Genomic DNA, 14,095 nt, shown 5'->3' with positions numbered 1-14,095 from the left:
GTCTTTCGGGCTGTGTGGCCATGTTCCAGAAGTATTCTCTCCTGACGTTTCGCCCACATCTATGGCAGGCATCCTCAGAGGACACACAGCCCGAAAGACATACAACAACCCTGTGATCCCGGCCATGGAAGCCTTCGACAACACAAAGAGTTGCATGGTTGGCCCCAATATGATCCCTATATCAAATGCTTCATGTTTGAAAACTGCTTCCTAAAGTGTCCTTTCATATACACACCTTGTTTCTCTTCTTTCCACCTCAACTTTCCAATTTAGGTTCTAGCTACCAGCATCAACAGAGCTGCTGACTATTTACTGAAGAAATATAACACATTGCAAAGGCCTTATACCACCGCGCTGACAGCCTATGCTTTGGCCCTGGCAGGGAGACTGAATGATGACAGAATCCTCATGGCAGCATCAACAGGTGCTTTGGAGCAAGGCACTAAACAGAATCAAAAGGACAGGCAGTTTCTGTTAGGAACTAAATGAAGTTCTGGTGAAACTAGTTTTAGATGTGTAATGTACTGTTTTGTTATTTGTGAGCATTGAATATTGCCATTTATTTGATGTGAACTGTTTTGAGGGGTGAGAAAAGTGGTGTGTGTGTGTGTGTGTGTGTGTGTGTGTATATATATATATATGCAATAATAATAATAATAATAATAATAATAACAACAACAACAATTTATTTATTTATTTCTCGTGTCAGAAGCAAACCGAGGGTACAAGTTGTAATGTAAAAAAACTTGCCTTGGAAAAAAAAAACCTTGGCATTAATACTAGATGTCTTTTGCCCAGTAGCTGACCACTTGGAGTGCCTCTGGTGTTGCTGTAAGAAGGTCTTCCATTGTGCATGTAGCAGGGCTCAGAATGCATTGCAGTAGGTGGTCTGTAATCTGCTGCCTTTCAAACCCATCTTCTATGTGCTGAGTCAGACATGGGTCTATTTTTTCCATAATTCTATTCAAAATGAGTCCCTGCAGAACTTTGTAAGGATGGCACAACAAGGAGATTGGTCTATAGCTTTTTGGGTCATGATGGTCTTTGCCTGGTTTCAAGATGGCTATGACTCTTGCTTTCCGCCAGATTTTGGGAATCTGACAGGATGCTATGTTGTTCATCATCTTCAGCAGCCAGCACCTTGATTTTGGGCCAAAATTTGTTCCATCTGTAGATCGTCCAGGCCAGCTGCTTTGCCATTTTTACATTTATTGAGGGCCATGTCCAGTTGATATAAAAGGTTCATGAAGGTGGTTGTTCTCATTATCTGGTTGTCTGGCTATTGGTTTCCTTCTTACTTTGGTGGAGAGTTTGGGTTTCCCATTCTTCAGAAGTTGATGCGCTATCTGATCTGCCTTTATGTTGGCGTGGGTGTTAGTTTGTGAGGGATCATTGCTCAGCAGTCTTAACAGCCTCCATTCCTTCTGACTGCTCGTGCCCATGTCGACTTCTGTTATCAGCTTCATCTACTGTTCTTTCTTGGCTTCAGAGATGGAGGACAGAATGCTCTGCTCTGTCTGGAGAGTTTGCTCACTAAATGGGTCTTCATTGTGGAGCCTGTAGTAGTCTTCCAGCAAGGCAGCTGTGTCAGGAGTAATGCCCTGGAGGTAGTGTGTTCTGCAGCCTCTCAGTATAGAGGCCCGTGAGCTCATATTCCTCAGGGACTGGGGTGACCGATATGATCTTGTCATCTAGCATGTCTGAGAATTTAGTCCAGTCTGCCTTTCGGAAGTTGAATCTTCATTTAAATTAAACTTCCAGAGGCCTTATGGTTGGGAACAATTGGCATACTATTGGCCGATGCTGTGTGTTTGGTATTGGTGGTCCCACTGATTTAGAACATTGCTGCACAATGCTGTTGCTCACAAATAGGAGGTCTGGGTTATATCCTTGGTGTCATATCCCACTGTTGTAGGATGGTGGGACCTTACTATCGTGAATAAGTGATAGTTTATGCAGTTCAGCCCAGGAAAGGGCAGTCTCTCCATTTTTATCCTCCCGAGCATAGCCCCATATGTGGCTATGGCTGTTAAAGTCACCAATTACTACAGTACTTTGGTGACTATCAAAGTTCTCTGGAGAGGAGAAACAAAACTTTATTTGGGGGTTTAATGATGTTATTAAGCTCTACTGTTATAACCTCTATATTGTTTTCTACGGTGTTATGGACACTGCTGATTTGGAGGCCTGGTTTGATAAAGACTGCGCATGTGATCTTTCTGCCACTAAGATCATTCCTGGGACTTTTGGTCATTTCTGTTGTTTATCCCTGTGTGTTTCTTGGACACACAGCACATCACATTTCTTATCTTGGCACAGTTCATAAAGCAGCTGTTCTTTGGCAGCTGACATGCCTTCAATGTTGATTGAGATTATTGTTATAGTTGGTCCTGAAAAGGTCTGTTGGTTGGTTGGTTGGTTTGCTTTCATGTTGCAAGTTGCAGGTCGCTTCTGGTTGTGAGAGAATCTGCTGTCTACAAAGACGTTGCCCAGGGGACACCCGGATATTCATGATCCTGCGTGGAGGCTTCTCTCATGTCTCCCATAATAGTAATAATAATAATAACAATAACAACAACAACAACAACAACAACCGTTTCAGCTATTGCATGGGCAGCAACTAAATCCCTTGATTCAGAGGAGTTTTGTATCTTGAATGTTTTTATAATATTAACCTCCTGGACAGATCAGTTGAGGACTATATGATATATCTACTTACATCTGATTAATACATGGTTTTCAAAGTCAGTGCCCTGATTAGCCACTAGCTTTGAAAACTAGGCATTAATTATGATGACATGTAATTTGGGGTCAATTCTCTCTGCAGTGTGCATGTATACTTTTAATATTTGTATCTAAGTACATTGACATTGTAAAAGACTTTCCAGTGATTGGATTGGAGATAAGACTTTAAAAGCAAGAGGTAGATGATAGTCTGTTTATTATGCAGACTGGTGATATTGAAAGTGAATCTGAGAAGAAATAACAATTTGGGAAAATTGACTTAAAAACAGAAGTATCAGTTATGTTTTAATGTTAATAATAATAATAATAATAATAATAATAAAGTCTTGGAAAATGAACACGCAAAGATACTGTGGGACTTCCGAATCCAGACTGACAAAGTTCTGGAACACAACACACCAGACATCACAGTTGTGGAAAAGAACAAGGTTTGGATAATTGATGTTGCCATCCCAGGTGACAGTCGCATTGACGAAAAACAACAGGAAAAACTCAGCCGCTATCAGGACCTCAAGATTGAACTTCAAAGACTCTGGCAGAAACCAGTGCAGGTGGTCCCGGTGGTGATGGGCACACTGGGTGCCGTGCCAAAAGATCTCAGCCGGCATTTGGAAACAATAGACATTGACAAAATTACGATCTGCCAACTGCAAAAGGCCACCCTGCTGGGATCTGCACGCATCATCCGAAAATACATCACACAGTCCTAGACACTTTGGAAGTGTTCGACTTGTGGTTTTGTGAAACAAAATCCAGCATGTCTATCTTGTTTGCTGTGTCATACAATGTCGTTGTGTCAATAATAATAATAATCATCATCATCATCATCTTTATTTGTATCCTGCCCATCTCCCTGAAGGGACTTGGAGCGGCTTACAGCACAATGACAGTGCAAACTAGATACAATAATAACTTAAGGTAAACAACAAAATTAACTTAAGACAACAAAAGCAATACTATATATATATATATATACACACACACACACACACACAACATATTAAATTGACACAAAAACAACATTCATAAATGAAAGTGAACAGTGGTGATGTTATAAGGTAAAGGTAAAGTTTTTCCCTGACGTTAAGTCCAGTGACCGACTCTGGGACTTGGTGCTCATCTCCATTTCTAAGCCAAAGAGCCGGCATTGTCCATGGACACCTCCAAGGTCATGTGGCTGGCATGACTGCATGGAGCGCCGTTACCTTCCCACCAGAGCAGTACCTATTGATCTACTCACATTTGCATGTTTTTGATCTGCTAGGTTGGCAGGAGCTGGGGCTAACAGCGGGCGCTCATTCCGCCTCCAGGATTTGAACCTGGGACCTTTTGGTCCACAAGTTCAGCAGCTCAGCGCTTTAACACACTGTGCCATATAAACCTATAAACCAATTAAAATACTTTATTTGCTAATTTTAGTTGGTAGGGTTGCAGGGATGCAATAGGGTGGCCATATTATAAGGTTATTTTTGTATTTCATTGTTATGTGTTCTGTTTTAGTGTCTATAGGTTTTTAGTTTTTAATTTGTTGGATTGAAGTTGCTTGAAGTTAAAAAAATTATTTAGGACAATGAGCTCATATAACTTCAAGAAATGTTTAATACAGATCTTTCGTTCTGTATTTAGGTGGGAACTACTGGGAAGATCATGATGCCCACGCCTACAACATTGAAAGCACCTCCTATGCCTTGCTGGCCTTGCTGAAAATGAAGAAATTTGAGAGTACTGGCAATATTGTTAAATGGCTTAGGGAGCAGAAATATTATGGGGGAATACAGGGACAAACCCAAGTAAGCATTTTATTTCTGTTGTTCTGAGACTGGTATTGTCCTATTAAATCTATTTATTTTTCTTTTCAGGCTGCTTGAAAATGAACTGCCTTTGTCTGGTCCTTCCACTTCAGTCTGATGTTGGAACTTCCATACATTATTCCCTACAGATAGAGAACTAGGATATAATTAGCCACCTTATCACATTGAGAAATTTCCCAGTTTTAGGACACTTTAGCCTCTTTTCAAGCATGAAGAGGCACTGAGCTCATAACATGAGTTAAACTACTTCTGCCTATCATGCATAGTCCTCTGTGGCTGAAAAGAGGCAGAAGTGTCCTGAAAGGAGGAACTCCAGGAATTGACCTCATCACATTGAGAAATTTCCCAGTTTTAGGACACTTCGGCCTCTTTTCAAGCATGGAGAGGCACAGAGATCATCACATGAGTTGAACTACTTCCGGCTGTCATGCACATCTCTCCACAGCTGAAAAGAGGCAGAAGTGTCCTGAAAGGAAGGAACTCATCACTCATCACATTGAGAAATTTTCCCCTGGTAGGACACTTCAACTTTTTTTCAAGCATGGAGAGGCAAGGAGCTCATCACATGTTCCAAGATTGAAAAGAAATGTCCTGAAAGGAGGGAACTTTGAACATGGACCAGCAATCGTGTTCAGAGCTCCTGCCACTTATCACACTTTACTCCCATGTTTACAACTGAAAAACAGGTGGGATGGGAACCATTAAACCTTCCTGTCCTGTTTCATTGCTCAACCATCAGCAGTCTCTTGTATCCTATGGGGTTTGATGCAGAACAATAGGATCCTATAGAAAGCAATGGTTTTAACCTGGATCACTGTCTCTTGTATTTTATGGGGTTTGGTTTTCGAATATTGTTGTTTCTCCTGATTAAAAACAAGAAAGTAATATTGACCTTGTGATGAATGTATTGTTAGCTCTTAAATTTCCACATGTGAGTATGGTGGAGAGGCAGAACTCAAGAGACTGCTGAAGATATAAGAGGGGATGATTCAATACTCTTAAAGGGACGGTCATCCATGCTTTCCCCTTTCAAAGAGATGAGGTCATAAGGCAGGATTCATTATAGCGTTCTCCCTTACATGCTATATGGAGGGACTTTTTCATATAAAAGTGCATTTATACTCACATGAAATGCCTCCACCTACAGTTTTGAATGGTACAGCCCAGTCACATGGATTGCTAAATCTGGCTGAGAGCCATATATCTCAGGCACTCACAGCTTCGGTCTTGGGAAGGGAGTTGTGCAGAGGAGGAAGAATAGGGAAACGCTCTTTCTGCTTTTTGTCATAGAATTAAATGCATGTTTTGAATGGCAAGATTAATATGCCATGGCTTTAAAGATGAAATTTGGTCAAAAGCAGGAAGAGTTTAAGCTTTTCTTCAGCATTAAAGTCTGAGTCTAAACCATGGCCTCTTATAACTGCTTTTAACTTCTTCAGATGCCTGATCCTGCAACCATAAATGTACTAAACAAACTATGCTAAATGTGTGGGCGTGGGACTGTTCTGCTTATCTTTCAATCCCTTGGTAACCCTTAGCACCAGATTTTGGCTGCCCATTCACTTCAAGGTGAACTGACTCCACTTTCCTCCTGCCATTTCAGGCAACCATCATGATGTTCCAAGCTCTTGCCCAGTATGAGATCGGCATACATTCTCCAAAGGACTTTGTCCTGGCTATTGCTATCGAATTGCCAGAATTTGGGGATCTAATTCGTTACAAAATTGAACATGAGGATGCCTTTCTGGCCAGGACAGCAAGGGTATAGCACTTCTTTGAGCAAGTTTAATGTATTATTTATCTATGCAAGTTTTGCACATTAGTTCTGCTCTGGAAAGAGTTGTTAATGTTTTGTGTACATTTCTATTCTGCTTATTGAAAGGGCTGAAAATGGCTAATACTGTATTCTATAAAGCTTAGTGAAACCAGGAATCGTATGCTGCTGTCTATAGTTTCATTTGCAAGTGTCTTGTGTCTCTACACAAAACTGCAATTGGTTTAATGCTGCTTTTAAGAAATAAACCCCATGAAATATGCAGTTCTTTCATTTCCAAGAAATATTCTGACTTTGGTGAATTTTCCTGAGGAGTTTATAATATAGCCATGAATAGCCCACAATATTAGAGGGACATAGTCAAAATATTACCCTCTGTTTTCAGGACAGATAGGTGGAAGCTCTATCCTTGGAAGCTTTTAAACAGAGGCTGTATGGCCATCTGTCAAGGGTACTTTGTGCTTTTCCTGCATGGCAGGGGGTTGGACAAGATGGGACTGGCCCCATGTACGCTGCCCCGAGTCTCTTTGGGGCGATGGAGACGGAATACAAAAATAAAGTTGTTATTGTTATTATTTGAAACACAACAAGATGAGTCCACAGCAGACACTCTGCTGGCTGTTATATTGGACCACACGTTGGACACTTCCCAAGTGTCTAGGACTGTGTGATGTATCGGCTTATAATGCATGCAGATCCCAGTAAGGTGGCCTTCTGCAGCTGGCAGGTGGTAATTTTGTCAGCGCCGATTGTGTTTAAGTGCAGGCCAAGGTCTTTAGGCACTGCACCCAGTGTGCCGATCACCACTGGGACCACCTTGACTGGCTTGTGCCAGAGTCTTTGCAATTCGATCTTTAAATCCTCATATCGTGTCAGCTTTTCCCGTTGTTTCTCTTCAATCCTGCTGTCCCCTGGGGTTGCAGTGTCGACAATCTATACTTTGTTATTTGTTATTATTATTGTTATTATTATGTGGTCTTTTCCAACTCTATCATTCTATGATTCTAAGAAGGCAGTCTTGTAGCGACCTATTAGCTATTACATGGAGGCAGCATTGGTAGATCAGTGCCTTTGGAAATGGATCTGGTACAATTACAACTATATAGAAAACAGTGTGTGTGTGTGTTTGACACAAAAGGAGGAAAAGACAGTTACAAAAATTACTATTTTATTTCTCAATTTTGCTGAACAAAAAGGATATGTTGCCTAGGGATCTACTTATTTAAATTATTCACTCCTACTGTGGAGAAAGAATGATTTAACCTATTATCTCCTTGCAATGGGAGTGTTTTTTATAAAATGAGGCACAGCCATTTCACTCCTGTTTATTTTAACAGAAACTGGAATGTGGACAACAAGGTAAACATGAGTTAACAATGTGATGCGGCAGCAAAAAAAGCCCATGGGATGTTGGCCTGTATAAACTGGAGTATAGTGTTTAGATCCAGGGAAGCCATGTTATCTCTCTATTCTGCCTTGGTCAGGCCACACCTGGAATCACACTGTATCCAATTCTGGGCAGCGCAATTGAAGGGAGAGGTTGACAAGCTGGAATATGTCCAGAGGAGGGCGACTGAAATAATCAAGGGTCTGGAGAACAAGCCCTATGAAGAGCAGCTTAGAAGTGGGCATGTTTAGCCTGCAGAAGAGAAAGCCGAGAGGAGACATGGTAGCCATGTATAAATATGTGAGGGGAGCATAGGGAGCTCCCCTAGGGAGCTCCCTATGTCATAGGGAGGAGGGAGCAAGCTTGTTTTCTGCTGCCCTAGAGACTAGGACACAGAATAATGGCTTCAAACTACAGGAAATGAGATTCCACCTGAATATTAGGAAGACCTTCCCAGCTGTGAGAGCTGTTTGGCAGTGGAACTCTCTGCCCTGGAATGTGGTGGAGGCTCCTTCTTTGGGGGGCTTGATGGCCATCTGTCGGGGGTGCTTTGAATGTGATATTCCTGCTTCTTGGCAGGGGGTTGGACTGGATGGCCCACGAGGTCTCTTCCAACTTGTTTCCATGATTCTATGATTGTCACAGACAGAACGCCACCAAATAAAGTTCAACACAGTTTATTAAAGTTACAGAACTAAAAAATGCCCGTAAGAAACAAAGGACTAGGCAAACACTTGCCTTCAATGTGAAAAGATACAAAAAGACTCCGCTGGTACTAAAAACGGTACAAAAGATAAACTGGATTAAACAGGAGTTTAATCCGGGTTAAATCAAAAATGCTTACTTCAGCCTGGTAATTTAAACAAACAAAAGTTGATAAACAAAGATTCAATGTAACACAAATAACTGGCAGCAGATTCCTCTCTGCTACTCAAAAGCTACAATTGAGTAACTAAGGTTGTTACTCCTCCGTGCAACGAGCGAAATCCGGGTCCAGGCACATCAATCAGGGTAGCAACGGTCAGCAGGGTCCCAATCCGGTCCAAGGTCGAAAGCCAGGTACAGACGTCTTTAGTTCACAAGTTCCACCGATAGCCACAGAAGGGATAGTCCGAGGTCGTAGTCAGTCAGTCAGTCCAGCGTCAATCCAGAGTAGGCAATTAATGTCCGTCAAAAAGACGACGGAGGTCCAAGCTATCAAGATTAAACACAAGTTGCACAGAAAAAGCCCACACAGTTCCTCCCGCCGTCTATGCCCAGTGTCCTTGGTAACTTACGTATTCAGCAAACGAATCACACCCGTCTTCAGGAAGTTCCCCAACAAGAGCCCAAGCGTTCGTCCAGATTACCTTGCCCAACGCAATTAGCCATTGATTCTAGACCCCATTTTATGCCAGTTCATAACTCCTCATCGCTGTCAGCTGCTATCCTAATTCCAGGTGCCTCATCATCATCATCCTCATCAGAGCTAAAACACCTTTGACTACGCCCCACAGCATCCCCAGCTGTGGATCCCGTTCCATCCCTCCAGCCCGTCCACGGGTCCGATCCTGCAACCCGCCAGTCACCTCCCATGCTATCATTGCAGGTGACACCCAAATCCTCCCTCACACGAGTCCATTCCATGTCATCCTCCTCTGAGCTAACCACCTCTTCCTCCATTCCCTCGGTAAAACCCTCAAAGGAGTCTTCGTCTGTTGGTTCTGCAAATAAGTCCCGGAGCCGTTTCCTTTCGCGCTCCTCAAGAGAGTCTGACTCTCGAGGAGTCTTACGACCTCGTCTCCTAGTATCGGAGCCAGAAGGCTCAACCATAACAATGATTCTTTGAAATTGCACAGAGAAGAATTTTAAAGAATCACATGCAGAAAAATACAATGAAAGTGCTCCAAACAGATGGCTATCCAGCCTCTGCTTAATAACTTTCTCTGAATTTGATAAATGATAGAAAGTAAAAGGAAATGTTTGCCATTCCCCTATGTTATTTTATGCATCCCTTTCCAACCAGTTGCTCTATTGCCCTGCACATGCTAAAATGTTTATTTGCTAGTTTATTTCATAGATTTAAAGCAGACTTTTGTTTCAAGGCAGGATGATGACTGTATTGAATAACATCAAACAATTCAAGATAACCCATTACAAGGACATGCTAACTGGGGTTGTTTTTCAGACCCGGCTCAATGCTGATTTCACTGTGCAAGCTTCAGGCCAAGGGAACGCGACAATGACTGTTGTGACACTGTATAATGCACAGATGAAAGCAGATGCAACTCAATGCAAGAATTTCACCCTTGATGTTAGTGTTGAGCCCCTCGAACTGAGTAAGTCTGAGCAGTAAATCAATTTTGATAGAAATGGTGGGTCCTAATGAAGGTTACATTTTGCCCTTTAGTTTAACTGAAGCACAGTTATATATTAAAGTGCTTTCGTTGTGTTAAGCTGGAGGATGTATACACGCGCGGAACAAGATGCTTCCCTTACCTATTTTCCTGGGGGTTTTTTTCCAGTTTTAAATTTGTCCTTTAGTTTTTTGTGTTTTCCATTTTTTAGGATTAAAAAATTCAGTGAATTGATGAAAGGGACTCCCATAATGAAGTGACTTCGTTTATTTTCTGTTTGAAAACATTAGTATAGCAACTTAAGTAGGAGTACAGCAATCTGGATGCAGTGATCCAAACCGGCCATTTAAAAACTCAGCTAGGGCAGAAAAAGAACAAAGGAGGAGGGAAAAAGACAGACAACATTGTTTAGAAAATAAAGGAATGCCACATAAGACAATGCCAGGTTTTACTGCAAATTTGCATGCATTTTTTTTCTTGAATTAGAACACAAATTGGAATGCAGATCATTAACAGATTTTGTGGTATCTTGTGAAAGTTTGTCAATGTGGATAGAAAGTTGTCAGATTAATCCTTTTTTTCATGGAGACTTTGGCATTGCTTAGACAATTAAGGCTATTTATTAGAATACATGGATTGATTCATGATTCATTTGCCTTAACAATTTCTAGGTCAGGAGGAGCTGAAGGGATCAAAGCAGATTGTCAAAATCAAAATCTGTACCAGGTGAGAATGCTTGAGATTCAAATGACGAAAAAGAAATTGCTTTGCAAGGAACTAGTTTACTGAACATTTCTCAAAATATTCTCTGTTTTCACAAGTTAGAGATATCCTGAGTCTGATTTGCAATGCAAATATGTCCTACTTCCAGCCTGCACTGGAAACCAAAATGCAACCCTTGGAGAGCTCAGCTTCTTTTTCACTGAAGTAAATACATTTTCAGCTGTATCTTGTATGTGTGCTATGCACAGGATTACACCATTTTGTCTTGAATAGAGAAAATATGTGTATCTATCCCTCCAGGTGTTGGGAAACTGCAGTCCTCGACATCTCTTGTCATTGGCTTTATGCTTAAGACAGAAGGGAACTGCAGTCCTTTGTATTTGTAAGGGCAAAGGTTCTTCACCTTGGCCTACAATAGCGGGAGAAAGTGAGGACAGAGAACTGAATGTAAGATTTTCAATTTTGATGTAATTCCAAATTGATGATTGGCAATAGACAACTATATAAAAGTCTGTCAAATGTTAAATTCCTTGCTTTTTGTCCATTTGTGCATTTGTTCACCTTATAGAAATAATGATCCTCAACCCACATCTAGACATTTTATAAGTCTTTGCAAGAGTTATTTTGGTGATCAAGCACAGATGCCTTGATAATGCCATAGGCATTCATGAGTAAACATATGCTAGAACTCATTTTTTTTTTACCTTTCAGACAGAATTCCTTCAAAAAATATGAAAACTGATCTTGCAGACCTGAAACCAAATCAATTGCTAAATTATTTCTGGACCATTTTTCTTTATTCTAGATATCTTGGTGATGTTGATGCCACTATGTGCATCATTGATGTTTCCATGCTCACTGGTTTTGCACCTGATGTTAAAGATCTTAATAGGGTAAGACTTGTCATATGCAGGAAATAGCTGCTTATCTTACCATTTGAATGCGTTGGACTAGAAAATATAGAAACTCCCTGCAATCAGCAGGTCTTTGAATCTTTTGGATTAGAAAATGTGGAACATCCCTGCAGTCAATAAAAGACTTTTGATTGTGAAATTTACATCTGCAGAAAGTGATAGGGTAGTATTGATGCTAAAACTACATGTTCTCTGGGTTAGTTGTTTTTCCCTGCAGCCAGTTCCTTAAAGCTGTATTTTTGCATACAATCCTAATTTTTAATTGTACTATAGATAGGCTCCTGACAGCAGGGAACATGCAGTGGAAAAAAAATTAACCATGAACCAGGGGAGGGAAAGCAGGAAGGAGTAAAGAAAAGAAAAAAGACAAATGAGAATAAATGTAGTTAAATATAATAGAAACTTGTTTACTGTTGGGAATTTGGTCAAAAATACTGGGGAATATATGTTTTTTTTAAAAAAAGAGTGATTTGACCAGTGTAATTTGGATGTACAAATTGGATTCATCAAGGCAATCGTGAATAATTCTAGCTCTTTCTAATTACTGTGAGAAGGTGGTCAAAACTGGCATAGGTCTCAGAGATTATTCACAATTTGGCAACTATTATTTGTAAAAAATATTTCATGTTGTTTCCATAGAAAGTGACATTTTCTGTGCAGAAAATAGGTTTCTCATGTATAAAGCAGCATTTATCATACAGTATGTTCTGTGCTCTCTCTTGGCCTACCCCAACTTTGTCTAAATGCAGTCCGCAACCAAGGAAACACTGCAGATCCCATACTCCAGCACTTTGTCTTCATTGCCTCTTTGGTTGGGGCACTGCAGGAATGGAAACATAAGGTTTTCAGGTGATGTTCGGTTGTTCAAGACTAGAAATGTGACTTAATCCCTCCCCATATTTTAATAATTGCTGAACATGATGCTAGTTGACATTTCTACACAAAAATGCTGTTTTATGCCTAAGACACTTGTTTTCTGCACGGAAATGCCATTTTCTGCACGGGGGGGGGGGGGACAACACAATGGGAGGGCTGAGTTACACCACACATCTGGGACACATCTGAGTGACTTAGCACATTTGAGGCATTTCAGTTATGCAATGCCAGCCCACCATAATGGTAAGTTGCTGCTATCCCACATCACAGGAATGCTGCAAGATAGCAAACTATGCAATAGCGTCTTCAGTATGGGACACAATCACTTTTCTTTGAGCACATGCAGGGTGGTTTTTATCACTTCAACATGAGATTTCCACGTGAATAAGCAATCTTGGGGAAGAATTTTGTGACAAAAGCTGATAGAGCCTCATCCAAGTTTTTGCAGCACTTTTCAAAACACAGTAAAAATAAAACAGCCTGTTCTAACTCTAATTTAACAAGAGAACTAGTCTGTCTAATTTCAAGTTATACTTTGAATTTTTTGCTGCTTAAGAAATGAAAAGCCAATTCTGTTCTTGTGGAGTGGAATGTACCATATATCAACAATGTTTCTTGTACTTTTTCCAATGTTTAGCTTTCTGAAACAGTCCAAAGAAATATTGCCAGGTATGAAATCAACAGAGGCTACTCTGAAAGAGGAAATCTTATCATTTATTTGGACAAGGTAAAAGCTGGATTGATTAACTAATAAACACGACTAGGTAGTCTCGGCTGTGTGTTTTGCAAAATGGGAGGAATTAGAATTGGGAAACATTACTTTCTCAGGATGGCATGGAGCAGTAATCCACTACAATTGGGCTTAAGCCCCATGTGCCAACCGATTGGACAGGAGACAACATTCTTTTTCAGTTGAACAAATAAGCCCCTTTCCTTTTTTCCCAACACTTTTAAATATCCTGCATGACCAACCAGTCATGTTTGCCCTTCTCTGGCAAACATCTAAGGCAAGGTTGTTAGTAAGGATAAATAACAAAGAGGAAATGAAATGAAATTTAGGAAAACAGAGGAAGCATAGGCACAAAGCAAAAGTGTGTGGAATTTTTTTATTGGGTCAGAAGTGAATTGAGAATACTGCAAGTCACTTCTGGTACGAAAGAATTGGCCATCCACAAAGACGTTACCCAGAGGATGTCTGGATGTGTTACCATCTTATGGAAGCCTTCTCTCAAGTCCCCGCATGGGAAGCTAGGGCTGACTGATGGGAGCTCACCCCGTCTCTTGGATTCGAACTGCCGACCTTCAGGTCTTCAGGTCAGCAGTTCTGTCGGCACACAGGTTTAACCCATTGCACCACCACGGCTCCTTAGTATGGAAGTGAAAAGTGCTGATGAAGTTCTCTCGATGATGGAGCAGTGGATTGGGAAACATGAGGAGAAAAAAAAATAAAACTCAGATGACCACAAACCCAGGAGGAAAAAGCAAATTAGTTATGGAGACTGTTCCTGTCCTGAAATGAAAGTGAATCA

General features: G+C 40.9%; 1 protein-coding gene across 4 annotated transcripts in view; it reads left to right on the top strand.

The window, feature by feature from the left end:
- The window catches only part of LOC100566600 (A.superbus venom factor 1), a 111,490-nt gene that overhangs the window by 76,027 nt on the left and 21,368 nt on the right, over nucleotides 1–14,095 (top strand). For 3 of the 4 annotated variants that reach the window (XR_010003201.1, XM_062971468.1, XM_062971469.1), the window contains exons 27-33: nucleotides 274–424; nucleotides 4,372–4,535; nucleotides 6,160–6,318; nucleotides 9,885–10,035; nucleotides 10,725–10,779; nucleotides 11,582–11,669; nucleotides 13,204–13,293. Coding sequence is in view for 3 of the 4 variants with exons in the window: in XM_062971468.1 (XP_062827538.1) it covers nucleotides 274–424; nucleotides 4,372–4,535; nucleotides 6,160–6,318; nucleotides 9,885–10,035; nucleotides 10,725–10,779; nucleotides 11,582–11,669; nucleotides 13,204–13,293 (858 nt within the window). In the remaining variant the exon portion in view is untranslated. Of the gene's footprint in view, nucleotides 1–273; nucleotides 425–4,371; nucleotides 4,536–6,159; nucleotides 6,319–9,884; nucleotides 10,036–10,724; nucleotides 10,780–11,076; nucleotides 11,545–11,581; nucleotides 11,670–13,203; nucleotides 13,294–14,095 lie in introns of those variants that run through there. The other variant, XM_062971470.1, reaches the window with a different exon arrangement.

This window comes from Anolis carolinensis, chromosome 2 (genome assembly GCF_035594765.1).
Source record: "Anolis carolinensis isolate JA03-04 chromosome 2, rAnoCar3.1.pri, whole genome shotgun sequence".
Taxonomy (NCBI): Eukaryota; Metazoa; Chordata; class Lepidosauria; order Squamata; family Dactyloidae; genus Anolis; species Anolis carolinensis.
This window is presented reverse-complemented; position numbering and strand designations above follow the sequence as displayed.